At 34.1% G+C, this 18955-nt stretch overlaps 1 protein-coding gene across 3 annotated transcripts in view; it reads right to left on the reverse strand.

Annotated features, from left to right (window-relative positions):
• Window positions 1–5082: 5082 nt before the first annotated feature.
• The window catches only part of LOC142230442 (uncharacterized), a 42598-nt gene continuing 28725 nt past the window's right edge, over window positions 5083–18955 (reverse strand). Inside the window, exons 6-10 of one of the 3 annotated variants that reach the window (XM_075301083.1) lie at window positions 15164–16789; window positions 14951–15097; window positions 10089–10259; window positions 9782–10017; window positions 5083–5307 (exon numbers count right to left, since the gene is read on the reverse strand). In XM_075301083.1, coding sequence (XP_075157198.1) covers window positions 9791–10017; window positions 10089–10259; window positions 14951–15097; window positions 15164–16789 — 2171 coding nt within the window. In that variant the 3' untranslated portion in view covers window positions 5083–5307; window positions 9782–9790. Of the gene's footprint in view, window positions 5308–9601; window positions 10018–10088; window positions 10260–14950; window positions 15098–15163; window positions 16790–18955 lie in introns of those variants that run through there. The other 2 variants (XM_075301085.1, XM_075301084.1) reach the window with 2 other exon arrangements.

Here is an 18955-nt window from a genome sequence, read left to right on the forward strand (position 1 = left end):
TTGTGGTCCTACAATACCTCTAGATTTCCAATTTCAGGTAAATTGGATAAAAACTGCGTTTTCTATAAGCCCAAGAAGTAAAATCGGGAGATCGGTCTATATGGGGGCTATACCAACATATGGACCGATACTCACAATTTTTGGCACACGTATTTGTGGTCCTACAATACCTCTAGATTTCAAATTTCAGGTAAATTGAATAAAAACTGCGGTTTCTATAAGCCCAAGAAGTAAAATCGGGAGATCGGTCTATATGGGGGCTATACCAAAACGTGGACCGATACTCACCATTTTTGGCACATCTCTTTATGGTCATAAAATACCTCCAGATTTCAAATTTCAGGCAAATTGGATAAAAACTACGATTTCTATAAGCCCAAGACCCCAAATCGGGAGGTCGGTTTATATGGGGACTATATCAAAACCTGGACCGATATAGCCCATCTTCGAACTTGACCTGCCTGCAGACAAAAGACGAGCTTGTGCAAAATTTCAGCACGATTGCTTCATTATTGAAGTCTGTAGCGTGATTACAACAGACAGACAGACAGACAGACAGACAGACAGACAGACAGACGGACAGACGGACATCGTTATATCGTCTTAGAATTTCTCCCTGATCAAGAATATATATACTTTATATAGTCGGAAATCGATAGTTCGATGCGTTACAAACGGAATGACAAACTTATTATACCCCCGTCACCATTCTATGGTGGTGGGTATAAAAAGGAATTTCGTGTTTTGATAAAATACTGTTTTCTGAAGGGAAAAAATACGGTAGAAGCAAAAACTTGGCTTGATAATGAGTTTCCGGACTCTGCCCCAGGGAAATCAACAATAATTGATTGGTATGCAAAATTCAAGCGTGGGGAAATGACCACGGAGGACGGTGAACGCAGTGGACGCCCGAAAGAGGTGGTTACCGACGAAAACATCAAAAAAATCCACAAAATGATTTTGAATGACCGTAAAATGAAGTTGATCGAGATAGCAGAGGCCTTAAAGATATCAAAGGAACGTGTTGGTTATATCATTCATTAATATTTGGATATGCGGAAGCTCTGTGCAAAATGGGTGCCGCGTGAGCTCACATTTGACCAAAAACAACAACGTGTTGATGATTTTGAGCGGTGTTTGCAGCTGTTAACTCGTAATACACCTGAGTTTTTCCGTCGATATGTGACAATAGATGAAACATGTCTCCATCACTATACTCCTGAGTCCAATCGACAGTCGGCTGAGTGGACAGCGATCGGTGAACCATCTCCGAAGCGTGGAAAGACTCAAAAGTTCGCTGGCAAAGTAATCGCCTCTGTTTTTTGGGATGCGCATGGAATAATTTTTATCGATTATCTTGAGAAGGGAAAAACCATCAACAGTGACTATTATATGGCGTTACTGGAGCGTTTGGCGCTATTGGAGCGTCGAAATCGCGGCAAAACGGCCCCATACGAAGAAGAAAAAAGTGTTGTTCCACCAAGACAACGCACCGCGCCACAAGTCATTGAGAACGATGGCAGAAATTCATGAATTGGGCTTCGAATTGCTTTCCCACCCACCGTATTCTCCAGATCTGGCCCTCAGCGACTTTTTCTTGTTCTCAGACCTCAAAAGGATGCTCGCAGGGAAAAAATTTGGCTGCAATGAAGAGGTGATCGCCGAAACTGAGGCCTATTTTGAGGCAAAACCGAAGGAGTACTACCAAAATGGTATCAAAAAATTGGAAGGTCGTTATAATCGTTGTATCGCTCTTGAAGGGAACTATGTTGAATAATAAAAACGAATTTTGACAAAAAATGTGTTTTTCTTTGTTAGGCCGGGGACTTATCAGCCAACCTGTTATGTCTAACTGCTTTCTGTTTAGGATTTTTTATACCCTTCACCACTACTGTGGTACAGGGTATAATAAGTTTGTGCATTTGTATGTAACGCCAAGAAGGAAAAGTCTGAGACCCATCGTTTAGTATACCGATCGTCTTAGAATTAAATTCTGAGTCGATTTAGCGATGTCCGTCTGTCTGTCTGTCTGTCTGTCTGTTGATGTATTTTTGTGTGCAAAGTACAGCTCGCAGTTTTAGTCCGATTGTCCTAAAATTAGGTATAGGGTCCTGTTTCGGCTCAAAGACGATCCCTATTGATTTTGGAAAAAATCGGTTCAGATTTAGATATAGCTGCCATATATATTTTTCACCGATCTGGTCATAATTGGCGTGTATATCAACCGATCTTCCTCAAATTCCGTACATCCGAATATTTTATGAGTCTCGAAAAACTTGCAAAATATCAGCCAAATCGGTTCAGATTTAGATATAGCTCCCATATATAGCTTTCGCCCGATTTACACTCATATGACCGTAGAGGCCAATTTTTAACTCCGATTTAGTTGAAATTTTACACAGGGAGTAGAATTAGCATTGTAGCTATGCGTGCCAAATTTGGTTGAAATCGGTTCAGATTTAGATATAAAGGGTGATTTGTTAAGAGCTTGATAACTTTTTTTTTTAAAAAACGCATAAAATTTGCAAAATCTCATCGGTTCTTTATTTGAAACGTTAGATTGGTCCATGACATTTACTTTTTGAAGATAATTTCATTTAAATGTTGACCGCGGCTGCGTCTTAGGTGGTCCATTCGGAAAGTCCAATTTTGGGCAACTTTTTCGAGCATTTCGGCCGGAATAGCCCGAATTTCTTCGGAAATGTTGTCTTCCAAAGCTGGAATAGTTGCTGGCTTATTTCTGTAGACTTTAGACTTGACGTAGCCCCACAAGAAATAGTCTAAAGGCGTCAAATCGCATGATCTTGGTGGCCAACTTACCGGTCCATTTCTTGAGATGAATTGTTCTCCGAAGTTTTCCCTCAAAATGGCCATAGAATCGCGAGCTGTGTGGCATGTAGCGCCATCTTGTTGAAACCACATGTCAACCAAGTTCAGTTCTTCCATTTTTGGCAACAAAAAGTTTGTTAGCATCGAACGATAGCGATCGCCATTCACCGTAACGTTGCGTCCAACAGCATCTTTGAAAAAATACGGTCCAATGATTCCACCAGCGTACAAACCACACCAAACAGTGCATTTTTCGGGATGCATGGGCAGTTCTTGAACGGCTTCTGGTTGCTCTTCACTCCAAATGCGGCAATTTTGCTTATTTACGTAGCCATTCAACCAGAAATGAGCCTCATCGCTGAACAAAATTTGTCGATAAAAAAGCGGATTTTCTGCCAACTTTTCTAGGGCCCATTCACTGAAAATTCGACGTTGTGGCTCGTTAGTAAGTCTATTCATGATGAAATGTCAAAGCATACTGAGCATCTTTCTCTTTGACACCATGTCTGAAATCCCACGTGATCTGTCAAATACTAATGCATGAAAATCCTAACCTCAAAAGAATCACCCTTTAGCTCCCATATATATGTTTTTCTGATTTCGACAAAAATGGTCAAAATACCAACATTTTCCTTGTAAAATCGCCACTGCTTAGTCGAAAAGTTGTAAAAATGACTCTCGTTTTCCTAAACTTCTAATACATATATATCGAGCGATAAATCATAAATAAACTTTTGCGAAGTTTTCTTAAAATTGCTTCAGATTTAAATGTTTCCCATATTTTTTTACTAACATTGTGTTCCACCCTAGTGCATTAGCCGACTTAAATTTTGAGTCTATAGATTTTGTAGAAGTCTATCAAATTCTGTCCAGATCGAGTGATATTTAAATGTATGTATTTGGGACAAACCTTTATATATAGCCTCCCAACACATTTGACGGATGTGATATGGTATCGAAAATTTAGATCTACAAAGTGGTGCAGGGTATAATATAGTCGGCCCCGCCCGACTTTAGACTTTCCTTACTTGTTTTTTACTGAAAATATTAAAATAAAATTTGTAAAATCCTTGTTTTACAACTAACACTTTATGCTGGGTTACTCTTGCTCTCGGCGTGAGATATGCCGGGGACTAAACCAGCATGGATGGACGATCATTCAGTCAGCCAGTCACTCACTCACTTTTCAATTTTATGATCGTCTAAATTCGTCCAATTGGTATTCCACGTACAAGACATCAACAGCAGTAGCAGCAGCATTTCACCATATCTCTGTCTTTCTCTCTCTCTCATAATGCACATGCATGCCGCCAATGCAACATCTTCAAGTGTGCGATGCAACAACACAACCACCATCAGCTTTGTGCTGCAGAGGCAGTGCCAATCGATCTTTGATGACTTTTCGTGATAAATATTTTTCTTGCCTCCATAGTTTTTCTTTGCTTTTTTGGGCTTGGAGAAGCTTCTGTTGATGGCTGCTTTTGGCATTGCTTAAACCAATGTTTGGCTGGCTTATGGACTCATCTAGGATGAATATTTGCGCGTTGCTGTCTTTTGGATGCGTGATTTGTGGAAAATTTATCACCATTCATTAGAATTCTATTACCATCTTGAACGCAATGGAGATAACCATAATGTTTGCCACTAACTCCGTAAGGAATTTTCCATTCCGTTGTTATGGCATGAAAGAAACATGGTAGAAGGGAACAAAATTTATTTGTTTGTACAATTTAGGAGGCCATAAAATATGGACTGGTTTTTTTTTTGCGGATCTTAAATGAATCCAGATAATTTCCAAGTATCCAAATGAACTCTTTACGGGTTGCCGTTTGATGGTCGAATGAATCAATTCTATTTGTTGCTATGGACGACGATTTTTAAATGTATCGCTTTGTTTTTCTTTTTTGAGTCTTCTTTTACATTTTCTTTACTTAAAACAAGAAAAACTAAAATTGGACCAAAAAAGCCCGAAAAATTTGGGACCAAAATGAAAAGGAACCAGAAGCTCAAAAAAGATCCAATTAGGATCTTTACAACTAGTAAGAGCAACACTGGTGAGCAGCAGTGGCGATGCCGATGTCACGACACATCCTCTAGCGACATGTATACTTAATTAAAACCAGCGTATTCCTAATGCTTCAATATTTTTTATTGAATATAACGAATCTGCCTAACTTTTACAATAGTTCCAATACAACTACATATTTTATTATATGTTGCAATATAAAAATATAACTTTTATTATTATGTATAATTATGACTATAAAATTCAATTCCATAGTGAGTGTAGAATATAAATATTTTGAAAATATAATCTTAGATATCGATCAAATATAATGTAGAAATATATGTTATTAATAAGGACATGACCAAATTGTATTCAAAAATGTACAATGAAAAAAAAAATAGTAATACATTAAATTATTAATATTTCATGGCAACTGCTGTATTTGGTGACATAGAGACATTTTATGTTCACTAAAAAAAGAATAAAGATGGAATACATTATTTTTCTAAATGTTTTAATTTCCAAAAAATAATTTAACTAAACTAAATTGATTTTGAAAAGATAATTAAATTGAAAATAATATAATTTATGGAAATTTAGTTAATTAAATTTAATTTTTATGAGTTTAATTTAAACAAATATATACGGCCGTAAGTTCGGCCAGGCCGAAGCTTATGTACCCTCCACCATGGATTGCGTAGAAACTTCTTCAAAACATTGCCATCCACAATCGAATTACTTGGGTTGCGGTAACGCTTGCCGATGGCAAGGTATCTTAAAATCCAACACCGTCTTCTAAATTATAAGTAAGTCCATGCGTGGTATATATTAAATTAAAAAAGACCGATTAAATACGTATATAATTCAATTTGACAAAATTTTCTATAGAAATAAAATTTTGACTAAATTTTCTATAGAAATAAAGTTTTGGCAAAATTTTCTACAGAAATGAAATTTTAACAAAATTTTCTATAAAAATAAAATTTTAAAAAAATTTTCTATAGAAATAAAATTTTGATAGATTATTTTTGACTCGAATGGCAACTATGATTATGAACCGATGCGGACCAATTTTTGTGTGATTGGGGATCGGCTATATATATATATATAGCTATAGACGGATATGGACCAATTTTGGAATGGTTAGCGGCCATATACTAATACCACGTTCCAAATTTGAACCGGATCGGATGAATTTTGCTCCTCCAAGAGGCTCCGGAGGTAAAATCTGGAGAACGGTTTATATGGAGGCTATATATAATTATGGACCGATATGGACCAATTCTGGCACGGTTGTTAGAGACCATATACCAACATCATGCACCAAATATCAGCCGAATCGGATGAAATTTGTTTCTCTTTGAGACTCCGCAAGCCAAATCTGGGAATCGGTTTATAGCCCCCATATAAACCGATTCCCAGATTTGGCTGGCGGAGGCTCAATTATGGACCGATATGGACCAATTTTAGCATGTTTGTTAGAGACCATATAACAACACCACACTGAAAAAAAGCATACTCGGTTCCAACGATTTTGTCTTTACTTTAAACAATTTGGTATTGATTCCGAGCCAAAGAAGCGGAGAATACAAGTAAGGATACTTTTAAGACACAATTCTCTTTTAAATTTAGGTTTTGTGTACTTGCTTCTAGGAATCAAATTTTAATTTTTCGCTTTCTCAGCTTTTTTTCTTCATATGCTATCAAAGTCCTTTAAAAACGAGTTAACGGCAACTTTATTTTCCAAATTAGGAGTCGACTTCCATTAGAAATTATGCCATGTTTGAAGTAAAAAACTTCTTTAAAATAAAGTTTTGAAAAACATGTCCTATATTTGAACGATTTTTTGCTTTGTAGTCAAGATGCAAAAATACAACAAATTTAAAGAAAATTTCATTAAATTTAAAGAATTTTTCTGAATTATTAAAGTCAAGTTGACCTTAGCTTATAAACTTTTTCTTTCATGTTAAGATACCCATTTTTAAGTCAAATCACTTAATTATAAGGACAATACGACTTCATTGAAAAGTTTATCGACTTTTGGACAAGGAAAATAACTTTATTTTAGAGAAATGCGTCTTCTATGCTAAGCAAAATTTGTATTCGTATTTTAAAGACATGAAATCTTTGACCTCACGACAATATTTTTTTCAGTGCATGTACCAAATTTCAGCCGGATCGGATTAAATTTGCTTCTCTTTGAGGCTCCCCAAGCCAAATCTGGGGATCGGTTTATATGGGGGCTATATATAATTATGGACCGATGTGGACCAATTTTTGCATGGTTGTTAGAGACCCTATACCAACACCGTGTACAAAATTTCAGCCGGATCGGATGAAATATGCTTCTCTTAGAGGTTCCGCAAGCCAAATCTGAGGGTCCGTTTATATGGGGGCTATACGTAAAAGTGGACCGATATGGCCCATTTGCAATACCATCCGACCTACATCAATAACAACTACTTGTGCCAAGTTTCAAGTCGATAGCTTATTTCGTTCGGAAGTTAGCGTGATTTCAACAGACGGACGGACATGCTTAGATCGATTCAGAATTTCACCACTACACAGAATATATCGTTAGCTTAATGTGTAAAGGTGCTAAGTCAACCTTTTACAAAAAAATGGATTAAAATGCAGATCGACACATAAATCAAAAATACATAGTTTACCAAACAGAAATATACACCCAGAAAAAAGTGCCTTCGAAACTAAAGGAAAAAATTTTCATCAATATAGTTTATCCATTTTATTTCCATTAAGGTAAATTTTTGTGAAAAATAATAAAATTTACTCGTTTCAGTAAAAAAATCCTAAACTGTAAGCAGTTAGGAATAGTTCATTAACTAGAATAAGGCATGGAATTTTACTCATACTATTTTCTTCGCTGGGTATAAGAATTTACTACTGAAAAAGAAAATTTTATTCACCGATAACAAAGCATTCGTAAAAATAAACAAAAACCGAACTAAAACCAAGTTTCTTCAAAATTAGTAAAATTTCTTATAAAATGATAATTGCGACTTCCTTTATAATAGAAAGTTTTTCATACATACGAACAACACTTGGCATAGAAAAATATTTTAGTTCATTCGTACTAAGAAGTATGCAATCCTTTCAAAACTTAAGGAAACACACTTGTTAGAATATAGGAAATTTTCCTAAATTTCTATTGTCTATCTGTAATCGATACCTGTCATCGTAATCGATGTGTTTGCGCGTGGGTGTAATCGATATATTTGCGCGTCGGTTGTTTTTTTAGTTGGAAACGCGTTGTTTTGGTATACGGAGAGATTGTTAAAAAATAATATGGTAAAATAATATAATAAATAACAAATAAAATATATAAAATATTTGTTATTTTAAATTAGTGAGAAAAATTTTCGTTTTTTTTAAATAAATCTATCAATGTTCGTGATAGTGTATAAAGAAAGAAAACACCAGCAGAATAACAACCCTTTTATTTGTCTTCATTTTGGAATCTTCAATTATCAGGTAATATTCAGTGACGCTAACCTTTTGCAACAAAAATGTTTTATGATTTTTTATATTTGTAGGTATTGAAGTTGTAAAAGGAGGACAAAATCGTTGGGCAGCAACTTATTAAAAGTGAAAAGTACAAGAAGAAGAAAAAGTGCGTTTTACAGTTGATAATATCACACGGAAATTGGAAATAGTGGAATAATAAACTAATATTTCAAAGAGATTCGATGCTGTTGATTCTTAATAAATATATTCAATATATTAATAAAACATGTCTTTTATTGAAGATAAAATTGCTTATAGAAATAAATAAAATTGTATTTAAAAACGAAGGTAAGCAGTTCTAATTATGAAGTAAAAGTTTTACCACAAATGTGTAAGATTTGTCGAAATGAATGAAAAAATTTTAATAAAATCATTCCATATATGAATTCAAATTAGTTAAATTTTTTCATTCTGTAGTATAGTGGTATATAAATATAGGAAAATGTTAACTAATATATGGAATGCATTATTCCTAATTTCTACGAAAATCACATCGTTCAAACAAATAAAAATGTCTTTGGCGCTATACGAAGTTCAACTTTCTTCACAATGAGTTAATTTTAACTTAAAGAAGGGGTCACTTTTTTCTGGGTGTATGAAATATCTATTTTTATCCTTGTTTGGTAATGATGTGTGAAAGTGCTAAGTCAGCAAAATACACGTGTTAAGTCAAATTTTAGGTTGAGTAGGTTTTGCTAAAAAAATTTTAATTGCAATTTTTTGTGTGCGATTTTGCGGAAAGTTTACTGCTTGTATTGAAAGCATTTATGGTAACTACATTTACAGTCTTTCGAAAATAGGTTTATTTCACAATTTATTAAGTTTTTTGTCTCTCCTGTAAAATTTCAAAAAATTGACTTAGCACCTTCACACATTAAGCTAACGATATATACTTTATGAGGTCTTAGAGCAATATTTCGATGTGTTACATACGGAATGAAAAAGTTAATATACTCCCCATCCTATGGTGGGGGGTATAAAAATGTTTTGTTAATTCTAAAAAAAACTTTAAACCAAAGATGAAAACCCCTCAAAATAAGTATTAGCCTATATTTGAAGCGTTTTTATCTTAAATCTTAATATTGAATATATCAATTGAATTAAAGACGATTTATTTTAATAAAAATTTTTTTTCTTGACTGTAAAGAAATTTTGCCTTACATCAAACACTTACGACTTTAATCGAGAGACGCAAATTTTCAAGATTCGTGCCCTTAATTTAATGAGTTTGATACAAAGATTATAAACTTCCTTTTTATTAAAATTTCATTAATTTAAAGAAATTTGACCTTAACATTATGTAAATTGGGTATCCTAAAATTTGGGGTGCATAATCTTCCATATTGGATCAATAATTTTTTCTGTGTAACAACCGCCATGTTAATATTAATTTTCCTTTAAAGACAATTTTAATATTACCTCTTTACATTATTTACCGTCCAATTTGGCACATCGTTTAATCTCCTTTTGAATTTTATGAGTTACAATGTAATAGAAAGGATCACGCAAGGAATAACGCATTTTCACCAGAAATTGCATTTCAGCTAAAACTCGCCACCAATTAATGTTCCACTTATGATCTATACCCAATTCCAGATCGGTCATATATTTGCAAAAAATGTTTTTCAATGAGATCCATATAGCGTTTAAATTTTCTACAATAAATAAGGGATTATACAATTACAAAATATATTTTTTTCTAAAATAAATGAATAATACAACTTACCAATTTTACTAAATTTAGTACTAATCATGGACAAAACATCTGAAATTTGATTTTCATTGGGTGAATCGAGTACGACATCTTTGGCTACATCTTTATAGAGATTCGGGCTTGTTCCAATGCATTGAATAACGTCGGGTAGTATGGAGATATACGCATGCCATCCACAGGTTACTGCAAAGAGAGAATATTATATAAATCGGACAGCTGTTCTAGTTTGCTCAATTACATTAACACATGGTTTCATTTGACTGAAACAAACAAAAAAGTTAAACAACACTGAAAAAATTATTTACGTGATATTTGCGTCTTTGAACTAAGACCAATTTTACTTAAAGTACTATAACACATTTTTGATTTAAAAAAAACGTCCTTAAATTAAGTTATTGAAACTTTAGATTTAAGATAAAAACGCATCAAATATAGACTAAGACTTATTTTGTGGATATAGCATCTTCGGTTTAAAGTTGTTTTGGAATTAAGTAAATATTTTTTACTTTGAAGTACTCATTATAATTTGCATTTGTAAACTGGCATTTGTTTGTGCGTGAATGGATATATTAATATACCGTAATAAGGGAATGAAAATTCTATTTTCGCGATATATTAATATATTAATTTTATTGACCCTAGATTTAAAGCCAGATAGGTCTTTAAAGCATAACTTTATTTTAAAGAAGCTGCATCTGAAATTGGTATCAAAATCCTTAAGGGAAGATCAAAATCTTTGGATCCAAATAAACTTTTTTGAGTGTAGGGGCTATTATAACACAATAAAATCCTTATATTAAGAATATGTCTAATATTTGCTTAAAAATCAAATTTTTGCTCTAAAATAGACATAACAGCAAACAACACTCAGAGAATATAAATATGATCACCCCAAACATGTTTGAAGAGCAAAATGTTAGTTTTGAATGTTACATATTACCGGCCAAAAATGTTGCTCTTGAAACATGTTTGTTGCTGGTCGTATTTAGTATATTTTAAGAATATTAGAAAACAGCAACATACACTCAAAAAAACTGTACTTGTATCCAAACATTTTGACTTTCGTTTAAGTATTTTTGTATTGATTCCGAGGCCGTAAGTTTGGCCAGGCCGAATCTTACGTACCCTCCACCATGGATTGCGTAGAAACTTCTACGAAAGACTGTCATCCACAATCGAATTACTTGGGTTGCGGTAATACTTGCCGATGCCAAGGTATCTTAAAACTTCTTAACACCGTCTTCTCAATTGTAAGTTAGTCCATACGGGGTATATATTAGACAAAACAGATATATATAGGTAAGTCTACATATAATTACGAACCGATATGGACATTTGGGCGGTAATTGGAGAGCCAGAATTAAAATAAGGGATTCGCTTTATATGGGGGCTTTATACAATTATGAACCGATATGGACCAATTTTTGTGTGATTGGGGATCGGTTTATTTGAGGGCCATATATAGCTATAGACCGATATGGACCTAGTGTGGCATGTTTGTTAGCGGCCATATACTGGCACAATGTACCAAATTCCAAGTGAATCGGGCGAAATTTGCTCCTCCAAGAGGCTCCAAAACCAAATCTGGGGATCGGTTTTTATGGGGGCTATATATGATTATGGACCGATATGGATACATTTTTGCATGGTTGTTAGAGACCATATACTAACAGCACGTACCAAACTTAAACCGGATCGGATGAATTTTGCTTCTCCAAAAGGCTCAGGAGGTCAAATCCGGGTGTCGGCTTATATGTGGGCTATATAGAATTATGGACCGATATGTACCAATTTTAGAAACTATACATACTTACACCATGTACCAAATTTCAACAGGATAGGATTAGGTAACAACTGGGGATCGGTTTATATAGGGGCTATATATAATTATGTACCGATATGGGTAAAGTTTTGCATGGCTTTTAGAGACCATATACTAACACCACGTACCAAGTTTCAACCGGATCGGATGAATTTTGCTACTACAAGAGGCTCTGGAGATCAAATCTGGGGATCGGTTTATATGGGGGCTATATATAATTATGGACCGATGTGGACCAATTCTTGCATGGTTGTTAGAGACCATATACTAAGAGCACGTACCAAATTTCAAACGGATCGGATGATTTTTGCTTCTCCAAGAGGCTACGCAAGCTAAATCTGTGGGTCGGTTTATATGGGGGCTATACGTAAAAGTGGTTCAATATGGCCCATTTTCAATACCATCCGACCTACATCAATAACAACTACTTATGTCAAGTTGCAAGTCGATGGCTTGTTTCGTTCGGAAGTTTGCGTGATTTCATCAGACGGACGGACGGACATGCTTACATCGACTCTGAATTTCACCAGGACCCAGACTATATATATACTTTATGGGGTCTTAGAGCAATATTTCGATGTGTTACATACGGAATGACAAAGTTAATATACCCCCATCGTAGGCTTTATAAAATTAAAATTAGGATACAGATCTCATTTATCAAATTTTATATTGCCTTTTTGGGATAAATTAACACAGCTTTTCATATATAAATAAAAGTTAGCTAAAAACTACACATTATTACAGATACTTCAAAGTATTTTGATATTTTGTTAATTTCAAGAAAAAAATTAAACCAAAGATGCTAAATTCTCGGAATAAGTATTGTTCTATTGTTGAAGCTTTTTTATCTTTAATCCAAAGATTCACTATCTCAGTTAATTTTAAGATTATTTCTTTAAATCAAAAATTGTTTTCTTTACTTAAAAGAAAATTTTCCTTACTTCAAAAACTTTAAAATTTAAAAAAAAAAATAAAAAAATCATATTGTTTTATTTTATTTTTATACCCTCCACCATAGGATGGGGGGTATATTAACTTTGTCATTCCGTTTGTAACACATCGAAATATTTCTCTAAGACCCCATAAAGTATATATATTCCGGGTTGTGGTGAAATTCTGAGTCGATCTGAGCATGTCCGTCCGTCCGTCTGTTGAAATCACGCTAACTTCCGAAAGAAACAAGCTATCGACTTGAAACTTGGCACAAGTAGTTGTTATTGATGTAGGTCGGATGGTATTGCAAATGGGCCATATCGGTCCACTTTTACGTATAGCCCCCATATAAACGGACCCCCAAATTTGGCTTGCAGAGCCTATAAGAGAAGCATATTTCATCCGATCTGGCTAAAATTTGGTACATGGTGTTGGTATATGGTCGCTAACACCCATGCAAAAATTGGTCCACATCGGTCCATAATTATATATAGCCCCCATATAAACCGATCCCCCGATTTGGCTTGGGGAACCTCAAAGAGAAGCAAATTTCATCCGATCTGGCTTAAATTTGGCACATGGTGTTGGTATATGGTCTCTAAAAACCATGCAAAAATTGGTCCATATCGGTCCATAATTATATATAGCCCCCATATAAACCGATCCCCAGATTTGAACTCCGGAGCCTCTTAGAGGAGCAAAATTCATCCGATCCGGTTGAAATTTGGTATGTGGTGTTAGTATATGGTCTCTAACAACCGTGCAAAAATTGGCCCATATCGGTCCATAATTATATATAGCCCCCATATAAACTGATTCCCAGATTTGGTTTGTGGATCCTCTAAGAGAAGCAAATTTCATCCGATACGGCTGAAATTTGGTACATGGTATTAGTATATGGTCTCTAACAACCATGAAAAAATTGGTCCATATCGGTCCATAATTATATATAGCCCCAATATAAACCGATCCCCAGATTTGGCTTGCGCAGTCTCAAAGAGAAGCAAATTTCATCCGATCTTGCTGAAATTTGGTACATCGTGGTAGTATATAGTCTCTAACAACCATGCAAAAATTGGTCCACATCGATTCATAATTATATATAGCCCCCATATAAACCGATCCCCAGATTTGACCTCCGGAGCCTCTTGGAGGAGCAAAGAGAAGCAAATTTCATCCGATCTGGCTTAAATTTGGCACATGGTGTTGGTATATGGTCTCTAAAAACCATGCAAAAATTGGTCCATATCGGTCCATAATTATATATAGCCCCCATATAAACCGATCCCCAGATTTGACCTCCGGAGCCTCTTGGAGGAGCAAAATTCATCTGATCCGGTTCAAATTTGGAACGTGGTGTTAGTACATGGCCGCTAACAACCATACCAAAATTGGTCCATATCGGTCTATAGTTATATATAGCCGATCTCCAATCACACAAAAATTGGTCCATATCGGTTCATAATCATGGTTGCCACTCGAGCCAGAAATAATCTACCTTAGATTTTATTTCTATAGAAAATTTTGTCAACATTTTATTTTTATAGAAAATTTTGTCAACATTTTATTTCTATAGAAAATTTTGTCAAAATTTAATTTCTAGAGAAAATTTTGTCAAAATTTTATTTCTGTAGAAAATTTTTATTAAAATGTTATTTCTATAGAAAATTTTGTTAAAATTTAATTTCTATATAAAATTTTGTCAAAATTTTATTTCTATAGAAAAATTTTGTCAAACTTTTATTTCTATAGAAAATTTTGTGAAAAGTAATTCGAATGTGGATGACAGTGTTTAGAAGAAATTTCTACGCAATCCATGGTGGAGGGTACATAAGCTTCGGCCTGGCCGAACTTACGGCCGTATATACTTTTTTTTTTTTTAAATATGTCCTTAATACTGTGTAAACTGCGAGTCCCAAAATTTATGTTGCATAATCTCTCATATTAGGTCAATAAATTTTTCAATGTAGTTTTCATTTTTTAGAGCTTTGATTTAAAATTAGAAATCACTACCAAAGTACAAAATCTTAGGGAAGGCCAAAATCCTTCGATCCAAGTTGGCATTTTTTAGTGTAGTGTACTCCAGTGCATAAAAAGTATTTAATCTTCCACTTACCAGCAAACTGATCAAATTCTCGGAATAATTCATATGATTCATTCCATGTATATGTTGACTCATCATAAGGTTTGAGTAACTCTTTCAGGGATATAATTTGATAAAATTTATCTCGCAAGAAATCCCAACAGGCTTGGCATATTTGAACTGAAAATAGAATACAAAAGAAATATTTCAAACGATTGGCAATCAAATATTTGGGGGAAAACATACTTGGCAGACCGAATTTTTTGGATATGTGTAACCAAGGACTATCATCACCATCGTGGAATTGGTGCTTGTTATGCAACAGAGGAATGGCCAAAACTTCTCGAATAAACATTTCCACCGAACGAGGTAAAAGGCACTTTTTTGTTGCAAAGGCAATCTTTATGAAAAGAATACCACCCTTCATAAAAATTTTAATGTTGCTGGACCTGGACACAGATTCGCTCTCATTAGTTGTAATAGGAGTTGGTGCTTCCAATCTAGGCGATATGATTCCATCATTATTACTTGAGACGTTTGTAAAAGTTGCATGTATAGAAATCATTGGCTTTATTGATTCGACCATAGTATCCTTCGCAGGATTGGCCTTCGCTGGAGTTATGGTAATACTGGGTGGTAAATTTATAGTTTTCCCATTACCAGAAACAATAGTATTAGTATTGGGTATAAGATATAAGGGCGAAGCAGGAATTGGAGGGTTCGATGCAACCGGCGAAGGTGGCATGATAATCGCAGAGATCTTTGTTTGTTTGGGAAGTGGGAAAGGTAAATCCGTAGGTTGGACATTGACCACAAGTGGACATGGGTTTTTGGTTATCGATGTCGAAGCTGTGCGTTTTATAATTAGAGAATTGTTGGGTCCAGGTCCAGATGACACTGATATCTTTGGAGCCAAACTAACAGCTGAAATAATTTTTGGCATCAGTGGCTCGGCTTGAAGGTTTGGAGATAAACTTTGGTTGCTCAATGGATTCATCGATGATGGGGATTTTGAAGGAACGTGCAAGGTGTTTTCTGAATTTTGTATGCTCTTAGTTATTGCACCCTGTAAAAGTGGATGAACGGTAATGGAATGTTGAGATGATTTTGATAATTCTTTAAGTTCGTTGACACTTTGGAATTGCCGATGAGAATTGGTTGTGATTTGAGTTTGCTTTCCGAAATTATTTTTGGTGCATTGTATTGGTGGTTTTGTAATATTCAGAGATGGCAAGGGAATCGAAGTACAATCTGGTAACTTTGTTGAATCTAAAACGCCATAATGTCTGCAACCACCTTCGTTTGTTTGGCTGTCATCAATTTTTATTTTCTTTGCCTTGCAGGATGGACTTTCTGGACTTTTTCTTGATGCGATGCCAGAATTTGTATAGTTCAAATTTTGTTGAGAAATTGCAATGGGTTCCTTGGTAATATTTAGTCCCAAGACACCATCATTTTCGTTTCCGTTGTTTTGATTCAACATTTTTGAAGGATCTTTTATATCTAGCTCTGTTGAAGGACAAATTTTAGTATTCCAAGGGTTTTTGATCGGCTTCATTTCTTCGTCCTCGTTTGAAGGCTTCAGTGATTCTATGAATGGCGTTTGTTTGACAACCATTTCATCATTTCCTAGATTGTCTAAAGTTTTTGACGAACACTGAATTTGTATTTTCTTAGATTTATTTTTAGAAATTTTTGATGCATGTTTTGGATTCTGATGATTTTTTTCCGATATAGCATATAGCTTCTCAATATATGGTTCAAAATACCATTTATCATTGAATGGAATCTGACTTTGACGCATTTTTGTGAGATCCAAATAGAGGGCTCTCATTATAAGCCAAGTTGTTTCACACTGACCTGCCGATCTCCCTGTTAAAATGTCGAACAATAGATATATGAAATTAGCAGTGATTTAGTAAAATCGCTTATATGAGCTCTGTACAAAATTGTTTCCTGAAAAGTAACGTTGTTAGTGGCATTTTATATAAAATAACAGTTTCTTGTTACTTTACGCTGACCAAGAGATTGTCTTTTTAAAATATCAAATAACAGAGATACAGAGTTAGTTTTGATTTTTCAGATTTCATATTTTTTTTTTAAATTTTACCATTTGTCCGAACCACGGACCATTGGTTTTGTAAGCCAATACAAAAATAATATGCCAAAATTAACCCTCTAAAGCACACCTTAAAACAATAAAAATGGGCAAAATAAAAAGAAAACTTATTTGAAACTATTTAAGAGGCTGCTGAATTTTACCTGTAATGTGCGGTTTTATGCCGATGTTTAAACAACAATAAATTTCCAGTTTTCATTTTACACGACAGGATGTCTGAAATGGATCTTTGAAATTATATTTCTACCAAAATTATTGATTTTGAATGTAAGGAAAAGTGACCATATTTCTGTCCAACTGTAGTTTTTCCTCCAGAGAAAAAAAATTCACGAAAATTTTTTCAATTAAAATTTTAATTGAGTTTTAAAACATATCAATTACAAATCTAATGGAATGAACAACCTTTTAATTGCAACAAAAATATCAATCACAAGAATTATTGATATCAATTGTTTTCATTTTTATGGGGTCCATTTTTTTTTATTTGACCTTCAATTATTTTTCAATTGATAATATCATTTCTGTGATTGAGGACATTTAAATTAAAGAATTAATTGAATCAATTAATTTGGTGATTGCAGCCGAAATTTTCTTGTGTGTATTCATTTTGCCCCAAATACAATTCACACCATAAGTATGGATTACTGTTAAATTTCACTGATTGGCAACGCTGGGGAGAATATATGCACATATCAATCGGTACAACAAATAGTACATTCTGGGTTACGAATCCAAATCGTACTTTCGACTCTATATAGAATTTTATAATTTTCTCTTTACGAGATATCGATTTCTTGGCCGACATGCGCTCAACAGCATTTCCTTTTTGCTAACCAATTGATATCGTGAGTCCATATAGAAAGCTTACATTAATAAAGCCGAATTTATCTGCAATAAACTCTGCCATCCGGTACAAAAAAATATTTGAGATTTCTCACATTTTATATTTCAAAATCAGCTCTTTGTAAGTAAAAATTACTTTGAATCAGATTTTGTGATATTTTTAGAAAAAAAAACGAAATTTTGTATTTCTTCAGAAAAGACGATTTTTTCTGGTCACGTGATACGAGATTGGAGTACATCCAAACTCTATCAGTGGCCCCCTAACAGTACCAGTCGACCAAGGAAATTTCTGTGTCCCGTGGAGAAACAATTTTTTATGAGAACTGGGCAACATTCAACAATTCTTCCAAATTCTTTATTAACACCACACCTGGAGTTTGCTCGAGGGAAGCGTGGAGGGGTTCTCTCTTAGAAACTCAAATTAATCAATGAAGAGAGACTAAGCATAGCAACTATGCATTAAACGACTCCACGGAACAAAGAAGAAAAAACATTTTCATACATGCCAGCAGTAATTCGCGTGTTCTTCTTAAAATTGCATATATACGGGAGAAATATCATTTTAATTTTTTTTGAAAAATACTAATTGTTCCATTTCTCCGGTTTAAAGGAAAGAAACAAATCATTATTTACAAAAAAATTCATTTCCGATGATATAAAAAAATCACTAAATACGCAAAAATTAATTTTTGTTAAAGACCACCTCGTGAGGTAACGGTAGTGGTCATTGAAAAAATCTATATTGTTTGAAGTTCTCTATATACCTACATTTTAACCTGCATGATCACTAAATGAGCAATGCTTAAAATATTCTAAATTAAAAAAAGAAAAGAAATGTGTAAAAAAACAAAAAAAAAATATGTTAAAATATGATAAAATTTGTTAATACTTTTTTTTTGCAACAATTTCACTACGCTTCTTTCAAAAGAATTATTAACTCTCCTTATCATTACCATGATTAACAATTATTTAAATTAAAAAAAAAAAAAAATATTAAGAAGAATTAGAAAAATTAATCTAGTAAAGGTCTAAAATACGATTGAGGAACACTGTGCATGTAACTGGCAAATTCCATT

Source organism: Haematobia irritans, chromosome 3 (genome assembly GCF_050003625.1).
Source record: "Haematobia irritans isolate KBUSLIRL chromosome 3, ASM5000362v1, whole genome shotgun sequence".
NCBI lineage: Eukaryota > Metazoa > Arthropoda > Insecta > Diptera > Muscidae > Haematobia > Haematobia irritans.